Below are 23,206 nucleotides of genomic sequence, written 5' to 3' on the forward strand. Positions count from 1 at the left end.
TAAAAAGTAACACAAGAAAATTACATAACAATAATGAGGCTACATAAAGGGGAGGCTGGTTAGTTGAGGTAATTTGCAAAGTGACAGTGCATAAATAATAAACAGCGAGTAGCAGCAGTGTTCCTGTGATATTCTCCACCCCCTCCAGGTGTTGCTTATTTTCTCCAGTGTATTTATCCCTGTGTTTCTTGTCTCTCTGTGCCAGTTCGTCTTGTATGTTTAGTCAAGTCAACCAGCGTGTTTTTCCCGTACTCCTTTTTGATATTCTCCTTTTTCTAGTCCTCCCGGTTTTGACCCTTGCCTGTTTCTGGACTCTGTACCCGCCTGCCTGACCATTCTGCCTTCCTTGACCACGAGCCTGTCTGCCACTCTGTACCTCCTGGACTCTGATCTGGTTTTGACCTTTTTGCCTGTCCACGACCATTCTCTTGCCTACCCCTTTGGATTATTAAACATTATATGACTCCAACCATCTGCCTCCTGTGTCTGCATCTGGGTCTGCCTTGTGCCTTGATAATATACTGTAGGTCCTGGATGGCAGGAAGCTCGACCCCATTGATGTACTGGGCCGTACGTACTACCCTCTGTAGCGCCTTATGGTCAGATGCCGAGCAGTTGCCATACCAGGCGGTGATGCAACCGGTCAGGATGCTCTCGATGGTGCAGCTGTATAACTTTTTGAGGATCTGGGGATCCATGCAAAATCTTTTCAGTCTCCTGAGGGGGAAAAGGTGTTGTCATGTCCTCTTCACAACTGTCTTGGTGTGTTTGGACCATGATAGTTTGTTGGTGATGTGGACACCAAGGCACATGAAACTCTCGACCCGCTCCACTTCAGCCCTGTCGATGTTAATGGAGGCCTGTTCAGGCCTCCTTTTCCTATAGTCCACGATCAGCTCCTTTGTCTTGCTCACATTGAGGGAGAGGTTGTTGTCCTGGCACCACAATGCCAGGTCTCTGACCTCATCCCTATAGGCTGTCTCTTTTCATTGTCGATGATCAGTCCTACCACTGTTGTCGTCAGCAAACTTAATGATGGTGTTGGAGTCGTGCTTGGCCACGCAGTCATGGGTTAAGAGGGAATACAGGAGGGGACTAACCACGCACCCCTGAGGGGCCCCAGTGTTGAGGATCAGCTTGACAGATGTGTTGTTGCCTACTCTTACCACCTGGGGGCGGCCCGTCAGGAAGTCCAGGATCCAGTTGCAGAGGGAATTGTTTAGTCCCAGGATCCTTAGCCTATTAATGAGCTTTGTTGGTACTATGGTGTTGAATGCTGAGCTGTAGTCAGTTAACAGCATTCTTGCATAGGTGTTCCTTTTGTCCAGCTAAGTAAGGGCAATGTGGCGTGCTTTAGATTGCGGCATCTGTGGATCTGTTGGGGTGGTATGCGAATTGGAGTAGATCTAGGGTTTCTGGTATGATGGTGTTGATGTGAGCCATGACCAGCTTTTCAAAGCACATCATGGCTACCGACGTGAGTGCTACGGGACGGTAATCCTTTAGGCAGGTTACCTTCGCTTTCTTGGGCACATGGACTATGGTGGTCGGAAACATCTAGGTATTACAGACTCGGTCAGGGAGAGGTTGAAAATGACAGTGAAGACACTTGCCAGTTAGTCCACGCATGCTTTGAGTACACGTCCTGGTAATCCATCAGGCCCCGCGGGTTTGTGAATGTTGACCTGTTCAAAGGTCTTGCTCACATTGGCTACGGAGAGCGTGATCACACAGTCATCCGGAGCAGCTGGTGCTCTCATGCATGCTTCAGTGTTGCTTCCCTCAAAGCAAGAATAGAAGGCATTTAGCTTGTCTGGTAGGCTCGTGTCACGGGCAGCTCATGGCTGAGTTTCCCTTTGTAGTCCGTAATAGTTTTCAAGCCCTGCCATATCCAATGAGCATCAGAGCCGGTGTGGTAGGATTCAACCTTTGTACTGTATTGACGCTTTGGCTGTTTGATTGTTCGTCTGAGGGCATAGCGGGATTTCTTATTAGCAACCAGATTAGTGTCCCGCTCCTTGAAAGCGGAAGCTATAGCCTTTAGCTCGGTGCGGATGTTGCATGTAAATCCATGGCTTCTGGTTGGGATATGTACGTACGGTCACTGTTTGATGAAGCTGGTGACTTATTGATGAAGCAGGTGACTGAGGTGGTATACTCCTCAATGCCATTGGATGAATCCCGGAACATATTCCAGTCTGTGTTAGCAAAACAGTTCTTTAGTCTGGTAGGCTACTAATGACCATCAGCAGCATCAGAGCTTGGAGAAACGTAGTTACCATGACTAAACAGTCACGTGGAATTTGATTGTGGTCATGACTCTTGATAGCTGGTGTGGCTGTAATATGGTCACCATAACAGCCCTATGCCCGTGTTGTGTAACAAAACTCTGAGGGTATTACTACACAAAGGGTAGTGTTGTAGGACTACTGTTCCACCCCTATCTTCCAATATTTCATGGATTGAACAGTTGAATATTACAACTTTTTAAGGATGTATCAAACCATGTTATTTTTGATTCACCATAAAGGCTTTCCAAACCATTAAAAAAAAAATATTATTCATAAATGCTTTCCTAACCATAAATAATACACAAGATCAGAGTATTTTAAAATCTACTAATTGGTACTGAAAAGGAGACAAATATGCATAGCTTTCTTTCATTTCATATTTACATGGCTTTCTTTCATTGATCCCAAAAACTGTTCTGTCCATATATTCTAGTGAGTTTGTCAAGAAAAGCATAATTATTGTACCGTACTGTACCAGTATCACATGTTAAATTTAAAGGGATTGCTTTAGATAAATGTACTGAAAATTGTATTGAGTGAAAACTCCACAAGAAAATCTGTTGGCCAGCAAGTAGGAGGGTTTTCAGTGGTTGAATTACATTTATTCAGCGTGCGCAAGGGAACCACGCCTGTAAAGCCTGTTATGCACCTGCATAAGGTAAGCCTGAATCAAACTACTGAGAAGGAAAGGCGTGTGTAGGAAAGGCATACATTTCTTAAGTCTGAATCTGGTCCCATACACACTTGCTCCCTGAACATGAATTTTAGCTTGCAGCACCGCCTACTGGATGTAAAATGAATTTCAAGATAATTAATTCTGATTACAAGTAATAAGCATTAAGAAATAAGTCCATTGAATTTCACTCACTTAATATAAATCAATAAACTTTATTCATTAACACAGTATAAACAACCAACAACAGCGAAAAACAGAACTTCACATGGAGTAAATGGATGGTAGTACCGGAAAATCCCAAAGTGTGTAGGCCTACAGGAGAACCTGTTTGAGACAGAAGCACAGACATAAAAGTGGTTTGACTTGTATGGGTACAGATACACAAACCTGCTATCTCTTTGCATGGTCTCAAGCCATTCAGTCAGTTAGCAAATGGACAGAAAAGAAGGGCAAATACAGTCATGCTGAACGACATTTAGCTACTGTATGAAACATTTGTGTTATTACATAAAAACCAGGTTAATCAGCTCTTTAGAAAGGTTTTTATTTGATATAAATGATCTGAAGTGTAGAAAAAAGTATATTACACATTTCTCGATGCATGATTCTGAGTCAGACCCATTAGTCTGCCTAAACTTCCCCTCGAAAGTACTACAAACTACCTGCACTTTTTACTTTTTCACTGGATTACAAGCTACATATGTATGGGACTGTATTGTACTGTACTGTACTGTACTGTACCAGTATCACATGGCATCAGAAGACTATGGGAAAGGAAAACTTGTCAGCAGCATTTATCTTTTAGTAGGGAAGCAGTCAGTGGACCTACTAAAATGTCCCAGGCTTTCCACCTTACCTTTAAACCATGCTGAACAGCACTACACTGTTGAAACACACTTCTCCTTCATAAAGAGCTTTTCCAGGTCAGGTCACATGGTCAGAAAACCCCCTGGCCCTAACTATAATATATGACAAGGACAAGGAGATTTTCCCGACCACATAACCTGACCAGGAAAAAACTCCTGGCCCTAAGAATGACTGTAGGATTATACACGGGATGGTAATAACCTGTCTATTAATGCAGAGTGTAGCTACACATCATACAGCAGCTGCATAACAACATACATCTATGTTTATAATAGTTGTTGATAGATAAGTTAAGGCTCTTTAAGGACCTGAGGATTTCGAAGATATGATGAGGCACACACAAGGCAAAGAATAGAATAGCTTTAGAGTTGACACACGGCTAATGTAACTGAGAGGATGAGTAGAATGATGAGCGGATGAGACAGACAGCCAGCGCAATTAAATGGCCAAGGCAGAGCAACCTATGGAAGATGGGACTCCAAACCAGCAAGGGACAATAAAGTCCCTCTCGTCCTATAACATAGTTTGTCACATTTCTATCAAGTCTCATTTTTCATCAGGCGTCAGTGCAATGTTTTATGGAGTATTAAAAAAATAGTTATAAAGCAATATACTCAACATATCTGTCTAGATGGTGGTAAAAATTCATACATTTCTAAGAAGACTGAAATATGGTCTTTGTTTGACATGAAACCACAGTAACAGGTTGTATTCACTGCAGACGACAAAAGCGCTCTTTCCAACAAACTGAAAACTTATCAAATTCTAAAACTGTCAGATCTGTATGTAAGTACGCACCATGCACTGAACTCACCTCAACCTTGCCTTTTATAAAAAGCCCAGACCAATTATGAATTGGTTTCAAAAGAAATCTATAAAAGCTAGACATGTCATACAAAAGATGCATATAAGACATTTTTCTTTTTTTTAATGAAAGCTGCTTTGGTAACAACAGAGTCAAGACATCGGTCGATTTCCTGTTCTCGCCGGTGGACGGGGTGCTGAAGCGAGGCCCTTTCTCTCCCTCTCATCTCAGTGGCTTGGTTTTCCAATGTTGCTCATCCTCCTGCCTCTAAAATCTAAATGAATGGATCTAGTTACACCAGACTGGGTGGTTGGTGTTCCTGTTCCGTTGTCAAGTTGCCTCCACATCAGATGCAATGTTCGCTGGTAGCGGTTTGTCATAACGATGTCCGCGCTGTGAAAGACAGTGCTATTGTACTGAGGGCTGATAAAGTAGAGACCTTGGTCGCCGAGCCAATTGCATTGGGACCTGAAAAACATGAAAAGGAATGGGCTTTGATAGTCTGTCTGTTTATACGGAAAATGACAAGCAGCCTGGTTGGCAATTCGTTGTTGAAGGCTTTTGTGCTATTAAATGCTTTGATGATCAAACCTTGGGCATATTTACACGCAATTCTGAATATATAAAGTAATTTAGTCCGGGATTAAATCCTGGCACTATTCATTTTTATAGATAATCCTTACTTTATCTGTTCCTTTTGAAGACATGACTAGGGCCAGAAAAACTCCAGTCCGTAGTCAAGACAATAAAGCAGTACTGGCAATAGCTATAGCAACGCCATTGAGATCAATGAAGTATGAGGAAGCAGTCCACTAGAGACTGACCTGGTATTCTGGGGATTGTGATCTGTCTGCTACTGCTCCCCTCTCCTCCCTCCCCAAATGGTTTGATCTGGATGAAGTACTCCTCGTCCATAGGCAGGGAGAGCTCCACCGACGTTGTGTTGGTTTCCATGACACTAGGACGGCTATGTCGGTTATGCTTGTAGAGCACCTAGGGATGGACCACACAGGTAGAAGGTCACCCGGGAGAAACCATGACAACGGCCACTATTTCTAACTAAATCCATGTAGTCAGTGCTTCCTTACTTTGTAGCCAGTGACCTCTGACTCGTTCTCCAGGGCTTTGACCTGCTCCCAGTTCAGGATTATCTTGGAATTCAATGTGTTCCACATGACTTTCGCCGGGGGCTGGCTGGGCGCTGAGGGACACAAATACATGAGGATGAGGATCACATGATCTCCAATAAGTCAATTGAAACAACCGCTCGAACCAAAAGCAGGGTAGATGCTTACGGGGTTTCTTGGTGGTGACATTGACAGTAACACTAGGAAGCCCAGCCCCGGCCGTGTTGTATGCTCTCACTGTGACGTAGTAGGTGTTGCTTCCTCTCACCCCTCGGATAATGGCTGATGTCTGGTTGCCTACCGTTCTCTGCACACTGGCTGCCTCCTCCTTCTCTCTCTTCTCCCAGTACCTCAACTGAGACCAGATAGAAAGAGGATAACCAGGGACATTAATGCAGACACTAATTTGTGAGAACATTGTAAAAACCTGTTTTTTGATAGACACTGTCCACGAACTGTAAACTGGAACTGCAGTGAATTGGTATAAAAACAGCATTTCATTGTATGGTGTCACCTCATATATTCTCGTCTTTCCATGGATAAGGTGCCTTGGTTCTGGTTACTTAGCTCTCGAAGTAAGGGAGTGTTTAAATGGCGTGGTCAAAGAGAAATCACAATGTGTAAAATGTCCCAGCTGTCAAGTTGAATGATAACAGATTTTCTTTGTCACCCGAGTGTCCAGGCTGAAATAGCTGGCACGGTTGACAGCACAAATATAATTTGTCTTCCCTCATAGGAACCGTTTGCTCAGGCCCCACTTCCCTGTTTACTTTATGGTCAACAATTCATAATTCCAGTACTTTATGCATCCCATGGATGAAAATATATATTTTTTCCAATATTGAATGTCAATAGTGAGCTGACTAAGGATTGGAATCAACTAACTGAGCTCAAAGCCACACTTTTAGCCTACAGTACAGTGTGGATTATAGGCTAAACATTCTGTCCCCTGGTGCATTGCATCACTAGACTGTTAGACTAATCAGTGTAGTTAGTAACAGCACTTAGCACAGCAACAAGAGAAACACAACTCAACAGACAGGGGACCTGGCTGGACCATTACACATAACAACCTATTACATCTGAGATGCCCAATGTGCATGAGCTAGCAACACTCATCAATAATAGAACGGAACAAGATCGTACAGCATTAGTTGCTACACACATGCACACACACATGCACATGCTCACGACTACACACACAGACACACACATGCCTTTACTCATGCAAGTAAACACTTTGACACACAAATAGGTAGAGGGAAACAGGAAAAAACTTGACTAACCTCATAGCCTAGGACTCTTCTCTTGCTGGTGTTCCAAGGCAGGGCTTTCCATGAAACCTCAATCTCAGATGCAGACAGACTCTTGGCTCGGATCCTGGTGGGCGCTCTGCCAGGCTCTGGGTGAAATGTAAAAATCATTTGAATGAGTTTAAAAGTAATGGCAGGCTTTGATGACTCTTAAAGTGGGTCCATCTCTTTCATCAGAAGTACAGAGAGAACCAGAACCAGCAGCAGTGGGAACCAACCATCTGCAGATAGGAGAGCATGGGCAGCAAGATCACTGTATTGACCGGGAATAAACTATCCAGAGACGCCTCTCCATTGGCTTTTAAACGCTATGTGTGAACTGAGGCCCGGGAAGCACTGCCGCTCCTCTGACATGACTTAATTTTTTACCAACCTTCCTCTGCAGAGTAGATGGTGATGACGGGTCCGAAAGGGCCTTCCCCTTCGTTGTTGTACACTCCAACCTTCACTTGGAAGGGGGAGAAGGGCTGGATGCTCTCGTTCTTGAAGACATATTTGGAGGCTTCTGATGAGGGCACTGCGGCCTGCATCCAGCCAGTGGCACCGTACGGTCTGAAGGCCACCACATAGCCAAACCCTCCCCCGTTCTGCAGCTCCTCAGGAACAGGCTAGAAGAAAACATACACATACACATTCACGCACGCACACACATACACACACACATTGAAACTGGTGCACAAGTAGTGAACACCCACCTCCATCAATAATAAAGCGCCCTCAGCATGATACCGCCACCTAGCTATTGTTAAGACTGAAAGCACATCATATTTCATATATTTATGGGGACTGACTTTTATTGTGCAAGTCAACACTCCCCAAAGATGCATGGTTATATAAAGGGCATTCTATTTTATAATAGTTGGGAACAGTGGAGGCTTCTCAGAGGAGGAAGGGGAGGACCATCCTCCTCAGTGAATTTCATAAACATGTAAATAGTGAAACATTAAAAAAGTGATCCTCTTTAAATAAAACTATACTAAATATATTCATATGTCACCAAATAAATGATTAAAACACTCTGTTTGGCAATGAAGGTCTACAGTAGCCTCAGCAGCACTCTGTAGGTTAGCACCATGGTGTAGCCGGAGAACAGCTAGTTTCCGTCCTCCTCTGGGTACATTGACTTCAATACAATACCTAGGAGGCTTGTGGTTCTCACCCCCTTCCATAGACTTACACAGTAATTATGACAACTTCCAGACGACGTCCGCCAACCTATCAGAGCTCTTGCAGCATGAACTGACATGTTGTCCACCCAATCAAACGATCAGAGTAATGAATCTAGCACTGAAAGCTACAGCTAGCTAGCACTGCATAAAACGCGGTGAGTAGTTGACTCAAAGAGAGCGAAAGACAGTAATTGAACAGTTTTGAACAAATTCATTTCTTCAAAAATAAAGGAGAAGCAAGCGAGAGAAAGAGAGAGCTATATTTTGTTGTATTTTTTTTCACTTTCACTTACTTAGCTAGAGAACGCAGCTAGCTAGTTTAGCCTACTCAAACACCCGGCTCAAACAGAGAGGCCTGCTATGCTAGCTAGTTGGCTATGGCTATGGCTATCCAACACTGGAACTCTTCCAAGTCAAGGTAAGCTTTTGTTTGTATTCATTTATTGCCACCGGGGCCCACCGGTGTAACTGCTAAACTGCTTGCTGCTGACTGTACACTGTACTGCATGTTCTAGTTAGTTCTAGTAGCTATGCTGACTATGATGTTTATATGGTGACATTGATGTAGGCGTGTATAGCAGTTAGCGGTTATGATATGAAGGTTTGGCTAGGAAAGTTTTTTTCACCTGGTCACAGAATGCTGATGTGTTGTACACTGAAGTCCACAAGCGAAGGGAAAAGGTGAGAGGAGGAGAGCGCGTAGATACGAGAAGGAATACTATGATCAAAGGGATCATTCATGCTGTTTGTATGTGGCTGCTATGAAAGTGAACTGTGTTTGAGTGTGATTAGGGTTGTATTCACTCCACCGATTCTGTTGAAAACCATTTCTTAAACAGAAGCAATTGGAATGAATCAGGGATAAACAGACTTGAATTTTTCCAATAGAAACTCTTGTTTGCAACTGTTGGACTAATGATTACACCCTATATCAGCTAGATGCAGGCAAGATTTCTCAAATTTTCTCTTGACCTACATTGCAGACTTTCATTCATAGGCTAGGTTGTAGCTAGCAACCTCATGATGGGGTATAGGGAAAATGTTGTTATCATGTAGTAGCCTAAACCTATCGATGTTACATTGAGTTGGGTGAATGGAATATGAATGACAGTCATCCAATATACTGTAATAGAAATAAGAAAATGAATCGTCCTCCCTCATCTTAAATGGCACCGACCGCCACTGCTTTGGAAAAGTAGTATGTAGACAGACAGCTTACATTTTCACATCATTGTGTAGCTACACATTGAAATAATTTAGTCCATTGTACTTCTAGTCTGAAGTAACTTCAATCAAGGCTGTATTGAAACTTTGTTAAGGCGAAGTTAGACTGTAATTGAACTCATTAACATTCACTAGTCAATCAGCAAAACATTCAAAGCAGTGGATGATTTTCAAGCAGGGCTAATCACATATTTTCTCAATCGCGTACAAGCAATTTTTGAATCTGTGTTGAAACGTATCTATAGCAGAACAGCAATGATCAAATGCTCAAATACATTTACAGAACTTCCAATCATTTTCTTGCCTTAGTACCTGACTTGCATATCTTAGCCCACCTTTTGCAAAACATGAAATATAATTGTAATCAGTGAATACACAATCAGTAAATACTACTGCACAAAATTCTAAATCACCCCATCAGTGTTATACCATGTACATTACAATATAGGGAAAGATCTAGGCCAGGGAAGGCAACTTTGATGGGGGTGGGGGCCACCAAAAAATGGGACTCGTCATGATGGGCCGCAGTGGCTCGTGGGTCTGCCTCCCTCGTTACATCTGAGAGAAAACATTTTTTTCTGTAATTCTGCACATTTTGCCATGGGGAGTAGAGGAAATGTTGCCATTTTAAAGCAAGTTTGCTGCAATTCTATACATTTTGCCATGGGGTGGAGAGAAGATTTTGCCATTTTATAACTAATTTCATGCAATTCTGCACAGTTTGCCATGGGGTACAGAGACAAATGTGCAGTTTTACAGCTAATTTACTGCAATTCTAAACATTTTGCCATAGGGTGGAGGCAAATGTTTGCAGTTTTTAATATGATGACTGATGATCAATGGGCCCCACCCATGGTCGGTAATTCGAACATGCTTACTACAAGTTTAGATAGCTGGCCTCTAGACTAATCTACCAATCTAACATGGGCGAATTTGTTGACTGCTGATGCACACCAACTGTTTTAATTGCACCTTGTGTAGTATTCTATTATTCTAACTCTCAACAATAAGTTGAGCCCTGACTGAGATATTTTTCTACAATATTGTGGACATGCAGAGATCCAGAGAATTAAGTTGGGTTACTTCTAAGTAACTTGGGTTCCTCTTAAGTCATCTCCACCATTGTATTCCATTGTATTCACCTTTCCTTGTTTCTATTGTGGATTATGTTTCTGTGCACCGATGGAAAGAGAACAAAACTATGAGCAAACCAGTCTATGTATTGAATACATGGAATTGTATTGTGATGATACCGATGAACGCTACCGGCAATCAATGTATTTTATTATTTTTTTAACCAGGAATAACATTTGATTTGATGTGTATGAAATTGTTTGATGAAATATGCATACATGGAGAGTAATTGCCCATAATTCTGCACTTTTGGATAGTTGTACTTCCAATTTTGATCATCATTATCTAGTGACTGCAAAGAAAATGTATTGATCTCCTGGGATTTTTAAAAGACCAACTAACTTTCTGTTTTGTCTGCTTGACTTCAAGACATAAGTATGGCTGCATTAATGTTTTTGCAGGCATTCATGTTCTTTTGATGAACGTATTTACAATTTTGACAGTGTCATTTAGTTTTGATGAATGTATTTATGTTTTGAGAAGGCAACTCCATTTTTGAAAAAGCATTTACTGTTTTGCAAAAGGCCACAGAGTTCTGTGTCTTTGAACTTTGTTTTGAAAATCTGCAACATTGTTTAAAAAAAAAAAACGCTTTTGAGAAGAACTGTAAGACTGAAAAAGATAGGAAAGCGCAATCTTTGAAAAAGTTGCCTGTGACTGTGTGAAGAATCATTCTGTTTAATTGGCTTATTAAAACCTCAAAGGCATTTTTCTCTCTCCCAGGGAGACAGCAGCAGTTATTGCCTCTCTGTTCTTAAAAATGAAATGCCATACAATAAGCCTGTCTGCTGTTATTAATGAAACAACGGCCTGACTCCTTAGAGAATAATGACTTCTGGCTTCCCCTCCATGGGTGAGGGAGTATTGGAGTGAGCGGCTTGCTTACCTCCCAAGTGATCACTAATTCTGAGCGACTGCCTCCACCTCCGCTTACATTAGCTGGTGTGACCTTCGGAGCTGGGGGAACAGAGGGTAATCGTAATCCTGCTCAACTCAGTCGACCCCAGCCATCAAAGATAACACGATAACAACACATTCGGATGAGATTCTTTGACATTGAAATAGCTTTTTCCCACCATACCAGACAAACTAATAGCAAGAAGCTGCACATAAGAAAAACTAAAAACATGCAGAATTGAAGAGATTAAATGAATACCGTACATACATGTTTCCTTAGTTCTTGCTTGTTTGGATGGTTTGCTTGGCTCCCCGGTCCCAATGGCGTTGCTTGCCAGGACTCTGAACTCATATTCCACCCAGGGGCTCAGGTCTATTACTGTAGCTGTCAGGCGGCGGCCCCCCACCATCTCAGGAACTGGCACAAAACAAAACAGCCCCCTCCCCTCAGAATGAAGCAGGTAGCAGGAGAGTGTCCTCTAGGCTGACAGGCCCACTGAGCACACTCCACAGGTGCAGGGGGCTAATTACACAGAAGGACACATGGTGTACTCACTCACACACGCACAAGACAAAACCTTAAGGGTAGACCTCACTCAGTGTCCCTGTTTGGTCAGGTTTGGTAAGGTTGTCCCTGTTTGGTCAGAAAAACTCTGGGCACTAGTGATGTTGCCTTGTACAGTGACACACATTTAAAGATGCAGTATCAATATATATATATGAAATATGTATTTATTCCCAAAACTAACAGGCTCCTCCCCAAAATAATTGGAACAGTACCAAACATGCATAACTAGAGCCTGCTCTAGAACCGCCATCCAAGCTTTCGTATGGGGCTCTTTTCTATGCTTTCAAACAGCACCATTCACTGTAAGGCAGACCTCTGGAAATGGATCCACATTTCAACAACACCTGCTGTCAAGTAAATCTGCAGTGAACCCTGTCACTGAACAATCGAGAGCCATTTGGAATTGAAGTAAAATCACTCATAGGCCCATACTCTCATACGGAGAAGAGAAAATGGAGATCAGACCCCTATATAACGCTTTGATGAGGCAATAGCTGGTTGAAGTGCCTACCTGTGGTCACAGCCTGCCAGCCCAGGGAGAATGGTGTCCTGGCCTGGATGGTGTATGTTGTAACTGGACTGTGATTATCAGGCCCGGGCCTCCAGGAGAGAGAGGCTGTGGTGTCACTGATTTCTTCTACATGGATGCTGGTGGGCGGGCCTGGGGGACCTGCAGATACGGTGCACAACCAGGCAGGAAGGGAGATAGAGAGGGAGAGACAGCGAGAGAGAGAGAGAGAGAGAGAGAGAAAGGGAGAGCGAAAGAGAGAGAAGTATAAAAAAGGCAGAGCAGAGCAGTGGTGTCCTTATCACTGTCTGCCTTCAGCACTAGGAGTACAGCTGGTGAAATCAGTTTGGTGTGAAACCTCAGGGAGCTTTTCTGTCTAATTAGATTAAAAGAGAGAGAAATACGTCTCTATCTGACCATCTTTTTACTGATCTCACAGAGTACAATGCCTTCACATCTTAATTAGAGGCATGTCCAGGATGATGGAGAATAAACACAGACTACTAACTAGCATCCATCTCATTCAGTCTTAAAGACACAGATGGGACCCCTTCAAATCTGCACAGCTAACTTAAATAATGCTTTGTTGTTGCCATGGATAACCAATCAAGTGAGTGGGTGGGATTGTTCCCTATCAAATTGCATTTTCTATTACCATTATTTTTCAATGACCTTTCAAGGACATGAGAATGACTTTCCAACATAGGATCAGTTCTGTGGAGTTTACAAGGTTTTCAAGATCGACAAATGCCTACTACAAAGGTAACCCATATTGAATTTGTGAAAGTGTTAACATTGCATGATACTTTATCATACTAAATAAGCATGTATTACATTATTATTAAATAACAATACATGGTAGTCAAAATAAAGGTATCTTTCATGAAAAATTGCTTGTCCTGTATAGACAGAGAGAAGTACCTCTGACCACCAGGTCTGCTGCGATGGAGATGCTGTCCACCTTGGTCTGCACTGCACAGGTGTACTTCCCTGCATGTCTCAGCTGGATGTTCCGAATCATGATGTCCCCAGCGGAATGCTGCTAACATGCAACACAAACAAGAACATGCACGCACACACACGCACGGACGGACACGCGCAGACACACACACGCACGGACGGACACGCGCAGACACACACACACACGCACGGACGGACACGCGCAGACACACACACGCGCACGGACGGACAGACACGCGCAGACACACACACACACGCATGGACGGATGGACACGCGCAAACACACACACGCGCACGGACGGATGGACACGCGCAGACACACACACACACACGCACGGACGGATGGACACGCGCAAACACACACACGCGCACGGACGGATGGACACGCGCAGACACACACACACACGCACGGACGGACGGACACGTGCAGACACACACACACACGCACAGACGGATGGACACGCGCAGACACACACACACACGCACAGACGGATGGACACGCGCAGACACACACACACACGCACAGACGGACGGACACGTGCAGACACACATGCGCGCACGCACACACACACATACACAAGCACAACGATTAATATACTGTAGTAACATTTTACCAACGTGTAATTAAAATAAATTAAATATGATGACTTGAGCAGAAATAATAATATGTGAGCAGAAATAGTATATTTAAAAAAAAACTATTCAGGGTCTTTGTATGCCTATTATTGTATTATAATTCTAGGATTTTAACTGTGATCTGTTTCCATGTTTTAAAAGGGTTATCGGCATACCTGTACATGTGAGACGGGCATAGCACTTACGTTTAATTATAATTATTACACAAATGTATTCATACACATGCTGATTTTAGCTGTGGAAGAGTGGCCTCATTATTTCAATGATCAAGCAAAGCTTAAAGGTAAAGTTCTCAAGTTATTTCCATTCCATTTCTAATTGCAGTTCCCACTTTCACACCATCATTTAATCAGCCCAGTACTGAGTGGAATCAGGACCAGTCATAAATTGGATGTGGCAAAAGCTAAATTGGATGTGGCAAAAACAGCTTACAAATGTATGTAACTCCAGGTCGTGTCATTTATCATGTAAAAGGAAAACGATTACGATTAAAATAATGAAAAACATGACAACCTGACCAGAGAGTGTAATGTACATGCCCCTACTAATCACTTCTGAAACAATGATTATCATCACTCTTCTTCAGACAGGGGAGATGAAAAAGTAGCTTTTAAGTGTTTTGTAGTTAACGTAAAGTGTACATGAAAGAGGAAACCTATGCAAAACGGGGCATATGATCTGAGCTTTGAGCTTGGTAGGTTTTAGGGAAGGATGGGGAATATGTAAATGTGATTTTAAAATAAACTATGTGCAGCACATTTTCACCACACATAAACACACATGCTCCAAACGTTCTCTGCACTGCGGATACCCTACTTAATATGACCTCACTTATACCAAAGGAAGGGAACCACGGTATCGACGTTGCAATGTATCACCAGCTTCACCCCTTGACCTTTCTCAATGTAATTTCTGAAGGGGTTGAAAAATCAATGTCTCTTTAATGACATATTTTCATGAGAGAGCAGTGGCATAAATAAAATATAAGCAATCTGCAACACGGTGTAGTAAAGATGTGTGTTTCTTCCTATTCGTTATGCATTGCAGTGCTCCTGACAAGCATGGTGTAAAAGCGAGGTAATACGGCACCATTTCTCAGACATGACACTTTGATTATAAATGGCCGGCTTGATGGCCCCGGGAGGGAATCGGGAGGGAATATTTGGAGGCTTATGCACTTACACCGCCCACTTTTTCAAAGTATCCGCCGTGGTTGCCAAAGTGGATCAGCTGCTCGTTGAAGAACCAGGTGAACTTGAGCTCTAGAGACGGGTCATGAGTCACCTGACACGGCAGCACGATGCTCTCTCCTACAGTCACGTCCAGGGTGGACGGTGGCGTGGTTATAATGGTCGGCTCTGGAAAACAGCACACATGCACTACTGTTAGTGTGAATGAAACCGCTACAAAACACATACTAAAAGCAACCATTACATTATGCAGTGTTAAGGGAAATCCCAAGCTTAAAATACTGTAAAAGGTTATTCCAATTGTTGTGCAAAATTCTAATATCTTCCATGTTTTTCAAATGCAGAATTCAACGAATAAATGGACACGTGGAAGTAAAAACACACTAACCCAGAACAAAAACCAGTGTGATTACCAGAGTTAATGAGATTCAGCCAGCCAGAGGGTACACTGAGGGAACTGCGAAGGCTTGTCTACCTGTACCTAGAGAATGTGCTCCAACTGTCACTGTCAGCTCAGCCTTCAGTCGGTAGGTACTGTAATTCCCACATCTGCAGTCTGCAGACCCCCTGACTTCTGCAGCCACTCAAAGAAAATAAACACGTGCAGGGCTTCCCTCACTACACATTCTCTATTCAAGTCTCTGCATGCATGTGGTGTGTTGCTGTTGTTTCACTGAGGAATTAGATAGACAGTGTTCCTCGTCTCCAGTGTGAGTGTGAGCAGAGACAAGAAAGATAGCTACAGGAGCACGAGAGCGGAATGATGAGAGGAATAAGGAGCCCCTTTGTTCTGATGCTGTACGGTGCTTGTCTCCCTCTTGGGGGTGCTGTGAGTACTCGGTTGAAATATCCACTCTGAGCGCCAACTAAATTAACCATGGCAAATGATCCCTGGACAGGCAGCCATAGATTCCTGTAAAAAGTGCCGGCAGTGCAGTCTTCATCCAGAGCGAATTCGATACCTGCATTGCAGTGTTGGGGTCAATTCTGAATTGAGTTGCGACTTGGTCTTTAATTCCAATTCAATTCTTGAATTTGAATTGAATTTGGATTGGCCACACCCCATAGGAAGCAGAATTTGAATTGAATTTGAATTAAAGGAAGTCAAATTGAATTAAATGAAAATAATTTAAATTCAGATAAATCATTTACTCCATTCAGTACCAGTCAAACGTTTGGACACACCTACTCATTCAAGGGTTTTTCTTTATTTTGACTATTTTCTACATTGTAGAATAATAGTGAAGACATCAAAACTATGAAATAACACATATGGAATCATGTAGTAACCAAAAAATTGTTAAACAAATCTAAATATATTTTCTATTTGAGATTCTTCAAAGTAGCCACCCTTTGCCTTGATGACAGCTTTGCACAATCTTGGCATTCTCTTAACCAGCTTCAGGAGGTAGTCACCTAACAGGTGTGCCTTGTTAAAAGTGAATTTATGGAATTTCTTTCTTTCTTAATGCGTTTGAGCCAATCGGTTGTGTTGTGACAAGGTAGGGTGGGTATTCAGAAGATGGCCCTATTTGGAAAAAGACCAAGTCCATATTATGGCAAGAACAGCTCAAATAAGCAAAGAGAAATGATAGTCCATCAATACTTTAAGACATGAAGGTCAGTCAATGTGGAAAATGTCAAGAACTTTGAAAGTTTCTTCAAGTGCAGTCGCAAAAACCATCAAGCGCTATGATGAAACAGGCTCTCATGAGGACCGCCATAGGAAAGGAAGACCCATAGTTACCTCTGCTGCGGAGGATAAGATAATTAGAGTTACCAGCCTCAGAAATTGCAGCCCAAATAAATGCTTCACAGAGTTCAAGTAACAGACACATCTCAACATCAACTGTTTTAATGAAGAGACTGCAAAGAAAAACTCTACTAAAGGACACCAATAATAAGAAGAGACTTGCTTGGGCCAAGAAACACAAGCAATGGACATTAGACTGGTGGAAATCTGTACTTTGGTCTGATGAGTCCAAATTTGAGATTTTTGGTTCCAACCACCGTGTCTTTGTGAGACGCAGAGTAGGTGAACGGATTATCTCTGCATGTGTGGTTCCCACCATGAAGCATGGAGGATGATGTGTGATGGTGTGGGGGTGCTGTGCTGGTGACAGTGTCAATGATTTATATAGAATTCACTTAAACAGCATGGCTACCACAGCATCCTGCAGCGATACACCATCCCATCTGGTTTGCACTTAGTGGGACTATCATTTGTTTTTCAACAGGTCAATGACCCAACACACCTCCAGGCTGTGTAAGGGCTATTTAACCAAGAAGGAGAGTGATGGAGTGTTTCATCAGATGACCTCAACCCAATTGAGATGGTTTGGGATGAGTTGGACCACAGAGTGAAGGAAGAGCAGCCAACAAGTGCTCAGCATATGTGGGATCTTCTTCACGACTGTTGGAAAAGCATTCCAGGTGAAGCTGGTTGAAAGAATGCCAAGAGTGTGCAAAGCTGTCACCAATGCAAAGGGTGGCTACTTGAAGAATGTCAAATAGAAAATACATTTAGATTTGTTTAACACGTTTTTGGTTACTACATGATTCCATATGTGTTATTCATAGTCTTGATGTCTTCACTATTATTCTACAATGTAGAAAATAGTAAAAATAAAGAAAAACCCTTGAATGAGTAGGTGTGTCAGAACTTTTGACGGGTACTGTACATCACTATGAATGTTTATTTTGACATACTATATGGTTGCCAATACCTTGTTTAATCTTCTTGAAGCATGTCATTTTTGAAACTTGTCCTCCTAAAAATAGTTTTAAATAATTACAGTTGTGTGGAAGCATTCTAAGATTATTTTGTAGGATAATAATTCATAATTCACTTACATGTTATTAAATATAAAAAATTCATATCCCAGAATGCATTAGATCAAACACTCCAGAATGGAAGGATGAAGCAGAATGGAACAACCTAACATCTCATGACGAAAATACAAACAAAATACTGTTTGACATCTTCGAGTTATAATCAAACTGATATTTAAAATGGAATCTGTATTCAGTAAGAGGTGGCATATGCTTTTGGCAAAATATTTTTCACAGGAATGTGATACATACTGTATCTTTCATGTCTCAGTGGAATTTATTTAAATTGGTTTGAATTGAATTCTACTTCCTTTAATTCAAATTCAATTCAATTTCTGCATCCTGTTCTTGTGGCCAATTAAAATTAAAATTTCAATTAATAGGTTGAATTGAATTAAATTCAGGAATTCCGAATTTACCGCAACCTTACTGCATGTTATGCCCCCTACTCAGAATGTAATTTATCTCGTCTCTTTTTGATATCAGAGTAGACCGCTATCAGCTGATGGGTTTTGTTCAGTGGCGATAAAATCACTGGGGAAGCCAAGCCAGGAAAAAAAGCCATATTACAACCCATGTGTTGTGATAATAGCATTGTTAGCTTTATAACCATTTAGTTTATATGCCTTGACACCGTTATATATAGGTCTACGACCGAGACAATAAGAAGACACAGTGGCCGAATAAATCCAACCACACCTTTGTGTTTCATCACAAAACCGGAAAGCAACATCTGTCCGGTGGAGTCCACAAAGCATATTGCATGTAACAATCAGTTACAGTGGGGAGAACAAGTATTTGATACACTGCCGATTTTGCAGGTTTTCCTACTTACAAAGCATGTAGAGGTCTGTAATTTTTATCATAGGTACACTTCAACTGTGAGAGACGGAATCTAAAACAAAAATCCAGAAAATCCCATTGTATGATTTTAAAGAAATTAATTTGCATGTTATTGCATGACATAAGTATTTGATACATCAGAAAAGCAGAACTTAATATTTGGTACAGAAACATTTGTTTGCAATTATAGAGATCATACGTTTCCTGTAGTTCTTGACCAGGTTTGCACACACTGCAGCAGGGATTTTGGCCCACTCCTCCATACAGACCTTCTCCAGATCCTTCAGGTTTCGGGGCTGTCGCTGGGCAATACGGACTTTCAGCTCCCTCCAAAGATTTTCTATTGGGTTCAGGTCTGAAGACGGGCTAGGCCACTCCAGGACCTTGAGATGCTTCTTACGGAGCCACTCCTTAGTTGCCCTGGCTGTGTGTTTCGGGTCGTTGTCATGCTGGAAGACCCAGCCACGACCCATCTTCAATGCTCTTACTGAGGGAAGGAGGTTGTTGGCCAAGATCTCGCGATACATGGCCCCATCCATCCTCCCCTCAATACGGTGCAGTCGTCCTGTCCCCTTTGCAGAAAAGCATCCCCAAAGAATGATGTTTCCACCTCCATGCTTCACGGTTGGGATGGTGTTCTTGGGGTTGTACTCATCCTTCTTCTTCCTCCAAACACGGCGTGTGGAGTTTAGACCAAAAAGCTCAATTTTTGTCTCATCAGACCACATGACCTTCTCCCATTCCTCCTCTGGATCATCCAGATGGCCATTGGCAAACTTCAGACGGGCCTGGACATGCGCTGGCTTGAGCAGGGGGACCTTGCGTGCGCTGCAGGATTTTAATCCATGACGGCGTAGTGTGTTACTAATGGTTTTCTTTGAGACTGTGGTCCCAGCTCTCTTCAGGTCATTGACCAGGTCCTGCCGTGTAGTTCTGGGCTGATCCCTCACCTTCCTCATGATCATTGATGCCCCACGAGGTGAGATCTTGCATGGAGCCCCAGACCGAGGGTGATTGACCGTCATCTTGAACTTCTTCCATTTTCTAATAATTGCGCCAACAGCTGTTGCCTTACACCAAGCTGCTTGCCTATTGTCCTGTAGCCCATCCCAGCCTTGTGCAGGTCTACAATTTTATCCCTGATGTCCTTACACAGCTCTCTGGTCTTGGCCATTGTGGAGAGGTTGGAGTCTGTTTGATTGAGTGTGTGGACAGGTGTCTTTTATACAGGTAACGAGTTCAAACAGGTGCAGTTAATACAGGTAATGAGTGGAGAACAGAAAGGCTTCTTAAAGAAAAACTAACAGGTCTGTGAGAGCCGGAATTCTTACTGGTTGGTAGGTGATCAAATACTTATGTCATGCAATAAAATGCAAATTAATTTCTTTAAAATCATACAATGGGATTTTCTGGATTTTTGTTTTAGATTCCGTCTCTCACAGTTGAAGTGTACCTATGATAAAAATTACAGACCTCTACATGCTTTGTAAGTAGGAAAACCTGCAAAATCAGCAGTGTATCAAATACTTGTTCTCCCCACTGTATATGACCTACAGCATGGTCAATCAAGTTAAGGTTTCTGACATTTTTGGACTACTAAACAACTATTGATTTAGAACACCAAAGAGTTACCACAAGTCGCAAAGAAAACAGGAGCTGCCTCCACTATTCCAGAAACATTTCAGCTTCAACATTTCAACATCATCAATCACCTCCGCTTAGTCTAATAAAGTGACAACTCCAAGATTCTAAAAACAATTTAGTCCAATCAAGGTAAGCTAAATATCATGTGGCTGTCCATGATACTGATTTCTGTGCGTGTTTTGGTTTTACTATCCTTGTGGGGATCAGATGTCCTCATAAGGATAGTAAAACAAGGAAAATTAAGAGAAGTGCAGCCATTTGGCCGGTCCCCACAAGGAAAAAGTATATTTTAAGCTTAGGGGTTAGGTTTAGGATTAGGGTTAGGAGTTAGGGTGTGGGGTTAAGGTTAGGGTTAGGTTAATGGTTAGGCGTTTGGGAAAATAGGATTTTGAATGGGAATCAATTGTTTGGTCCCCACAAGGATAGTAAAACAAACGTGTGTGTGTGCGTAAGTAGAAAAAGTAGAGAAATGCTTGTAGAGAAATGCCAAATGCCATCCTCCTCTCTTTCATGTTGCCGAAATAACCTATGACTCTGTCATACTATACACACTCTTAGTTTTTGTTGTACTAGGCTAGCTACCTGGCTAAAATGCATGCTTGCTAGCCTAACTTATTTTCATGGGCAACTATTAACCAGCTAACATTAGCCTACAACATCTAGCTACATATTGAACTTCCATCCTCTCAGGCCAGAGGCACAATGTATGAACTTAGGGTTGGATCAGATCGCCATTATAATCATTGGCTAGTACGGAGAGTTAAGTAAAACCACAATTCCAAATCTCTATCTCCATCCATGGCTAATTTATGAAAGTGACAATTTTATCTAGCTAGCTAGACAACGGAAGACAACTACACAACGAGATGCAACAATTCAAGTTTTTTTCTGTCAATGACGTTTGGCTTTTGATATGATTGGTGTGAAGCCAAATCCAAACTGGCTTCCCTTGACACGTTTTTGTTGTTGTTGGTGTGCCTGGATCATTCACAATTGAGCTCACTCAGTTTAGCTCAAAGCTCATTGCTTATTATTCTATGATATTTTTATCAAGGGAGAATGCTCACTTGCTTCCCTTATATTCAGTGATATGTGTGGCAACAATATCATACTCTTTTTGACCAGACAGCGTCAGATAGATGGGCTACACATACAGAGACAGAGGGGCGATGTTTCACTCGCTCGGACGCTTTCTCCAGTGAGATACATTCAGCCTCTTGCAAATTGAATGGAAATTATGAAACAGAGAGATGAAAGATACATTATTTTATGTTTTTTTCTTGGTCAATGTTTTTGTGGGAAGCCTGGCTTCCCTTGGCATCCATGAACACACGCCACTGATTTGGTTAAACATACAATGAGAAGGTGTCATAAAGGCTCAGCACTATTCCAGGGAAGATAAAATGGGGAGCTATATAGTGACACGGTCAGACACAATGGGACACATGAGCGCAACTATTCAAGTGTCTGGGTCTGGGTTTCTATTTGCAGAGAGAACACGTTTATTAAATGTCCATCAATGCCAATAGGGTTGAAAGGGAGAAAAAGCTACACCTCCTCTTTCCCCTGACAGATCGCTTGTGAGAACATGGCAATAGGAGCCTTGGGTTTGACTGTCTAATTCTTGACAAAATGGCAATTGTTACAGTTTGCCGATCAGATTTTTTTTGTTTTACTCCTCTCAGTGTGGTTATCTTTATAACATAATTGTCACAAATGTACACACCTAATGACATGTGAATGTCAAGACAGAGTGCTGGCAAAATTCAGGTGAAATATCCAATGCTAACTGACATAGCAACCTAAATGCTAATGTGACAGTCATTTAAAAAAAACTGGTGGCCAGATATATGGCCATGCATAGTCAGCTCTAAGCTCTGAGGCTGACCAGAGCCAATCATTCACTGTAAAGACGATACTGGGAAAACGTCTCTTATTACTCCACTCCATCATCATTTGTGACAGATTGTATGGATAACCCTGCTTGGTTACACAACCTCAGCAGAGCTCTCCAGCGTCATTTGATTGATATCTATCTTGTATAATGCCTTGTTACCTACTGTGGCTATAAGAGCGAGGAGCGCACCCCTCTCACTAAGCAAAGTCAATCAGAGACAAGATGGTAAGCTTGCAACCACCCCGACAGATAGATCCCACTATACTCCAGGGACTGCTGGGAGGGTGAACAGCAGAAAAACTGGAGAGACATGAAATTGCATAGTAATATCATTAAAGTGGGAAGTCAATGACGGGAAAGAGAGAGAGATAGAAGGAGCTGGGCTGGGCTGACTGTTTAAGGTGTGAATTAATGTGAGCTCCATCCTCTCCCGTCCCTGTGGCTCGCGGCTGACACTCCTCACTCGGCCACAGCCTCTGCTCAGCCTCTGCTCATCCCACAAACAGCCAGTCATACGTGAATAATGCTCTCACAGGCTATGTAGCTAGTGCTACTGAGGCAGAGATGCCATTTTTGCCCAGATGCGTTTTTAAATTAATAACCGTTGACTCAATGACTGGAAGTC

At 42.3% G+C, this 23,206-nt stretch overlaps 1 protein-coding gene across 3 annotated transcripts in view; it reads right to left on the reverse strand.

The window, feature by feature from the left end:
- Positions 1-3,163: 3,163 nt before the first annotated feature.
- Positions 3,164-23,206, reverse strand: part of LOC139535553 (contactin-4-like) — a 182,015-nt gene continuing 161,972 nt past the window's right edge. For 2 of the 3 annotated variants that reach the window (XM_071335058.1, XM_071335059.1), the window contains exons 13-23: positions 15,358-15,533; positions 13,501-13,621; positions 12,583-12,741; positions 11,772-11,921; positions 11,493-11,563; positions 7,453-7,687; positions 7,053-7,168; positions 5,935-6,121; positions 5,728-5,840; positions 5,464-5,632; positions 3,164-5,107 (exon numbers count right to left, since the gene is read on the reverse strand). In XM_071335058.1, coding sequence (XP_071191159.1) covers positions 5,016-5,107; positions 5,464-5,632; positions 5,728-5,840; positions 5,935-6,121; positions 7,053-7,168; positions 7,453-7,687; positions 11,493-11,563; positions 11,772-11,921; positions 12,583-12,741; positions 13,501-13,621; positions 15,358-15,533 — 1,589 coding nt within the window. In that variant the 3' untranslated portion in view covers positions 3,164-5,015. The remainder of the gene's footprint in view (positions 5,108-5,463; positions 5,633-5,727; positions 5,841-5,934; positions 6,122-7,052; positions 7,169-7,452; positions 7,688-11,492; positions 11,564-11,771; positions 11,922-12,582; positions 12,742-13,500; positions 13,622-15,357; positions 15,534-23,206) is intronic. The other variant, XM_071335060.1, reaches the window with a different exon arrangement.

This window comes from Salvelinus alpinus, chromosome 12 (genome assembly GCF_045679555.1).
Source record: "Salvelinus alpinus chromosome 12, SLU_Salpinus.1, whole genome shotgun sequence".
Lineage (NCBI taxonomy): Eukaryota > Metazoa > Chordata > Actinopteri > Salmoniformes > Salmonidae > Salvelinus > Salvelinus alpinus.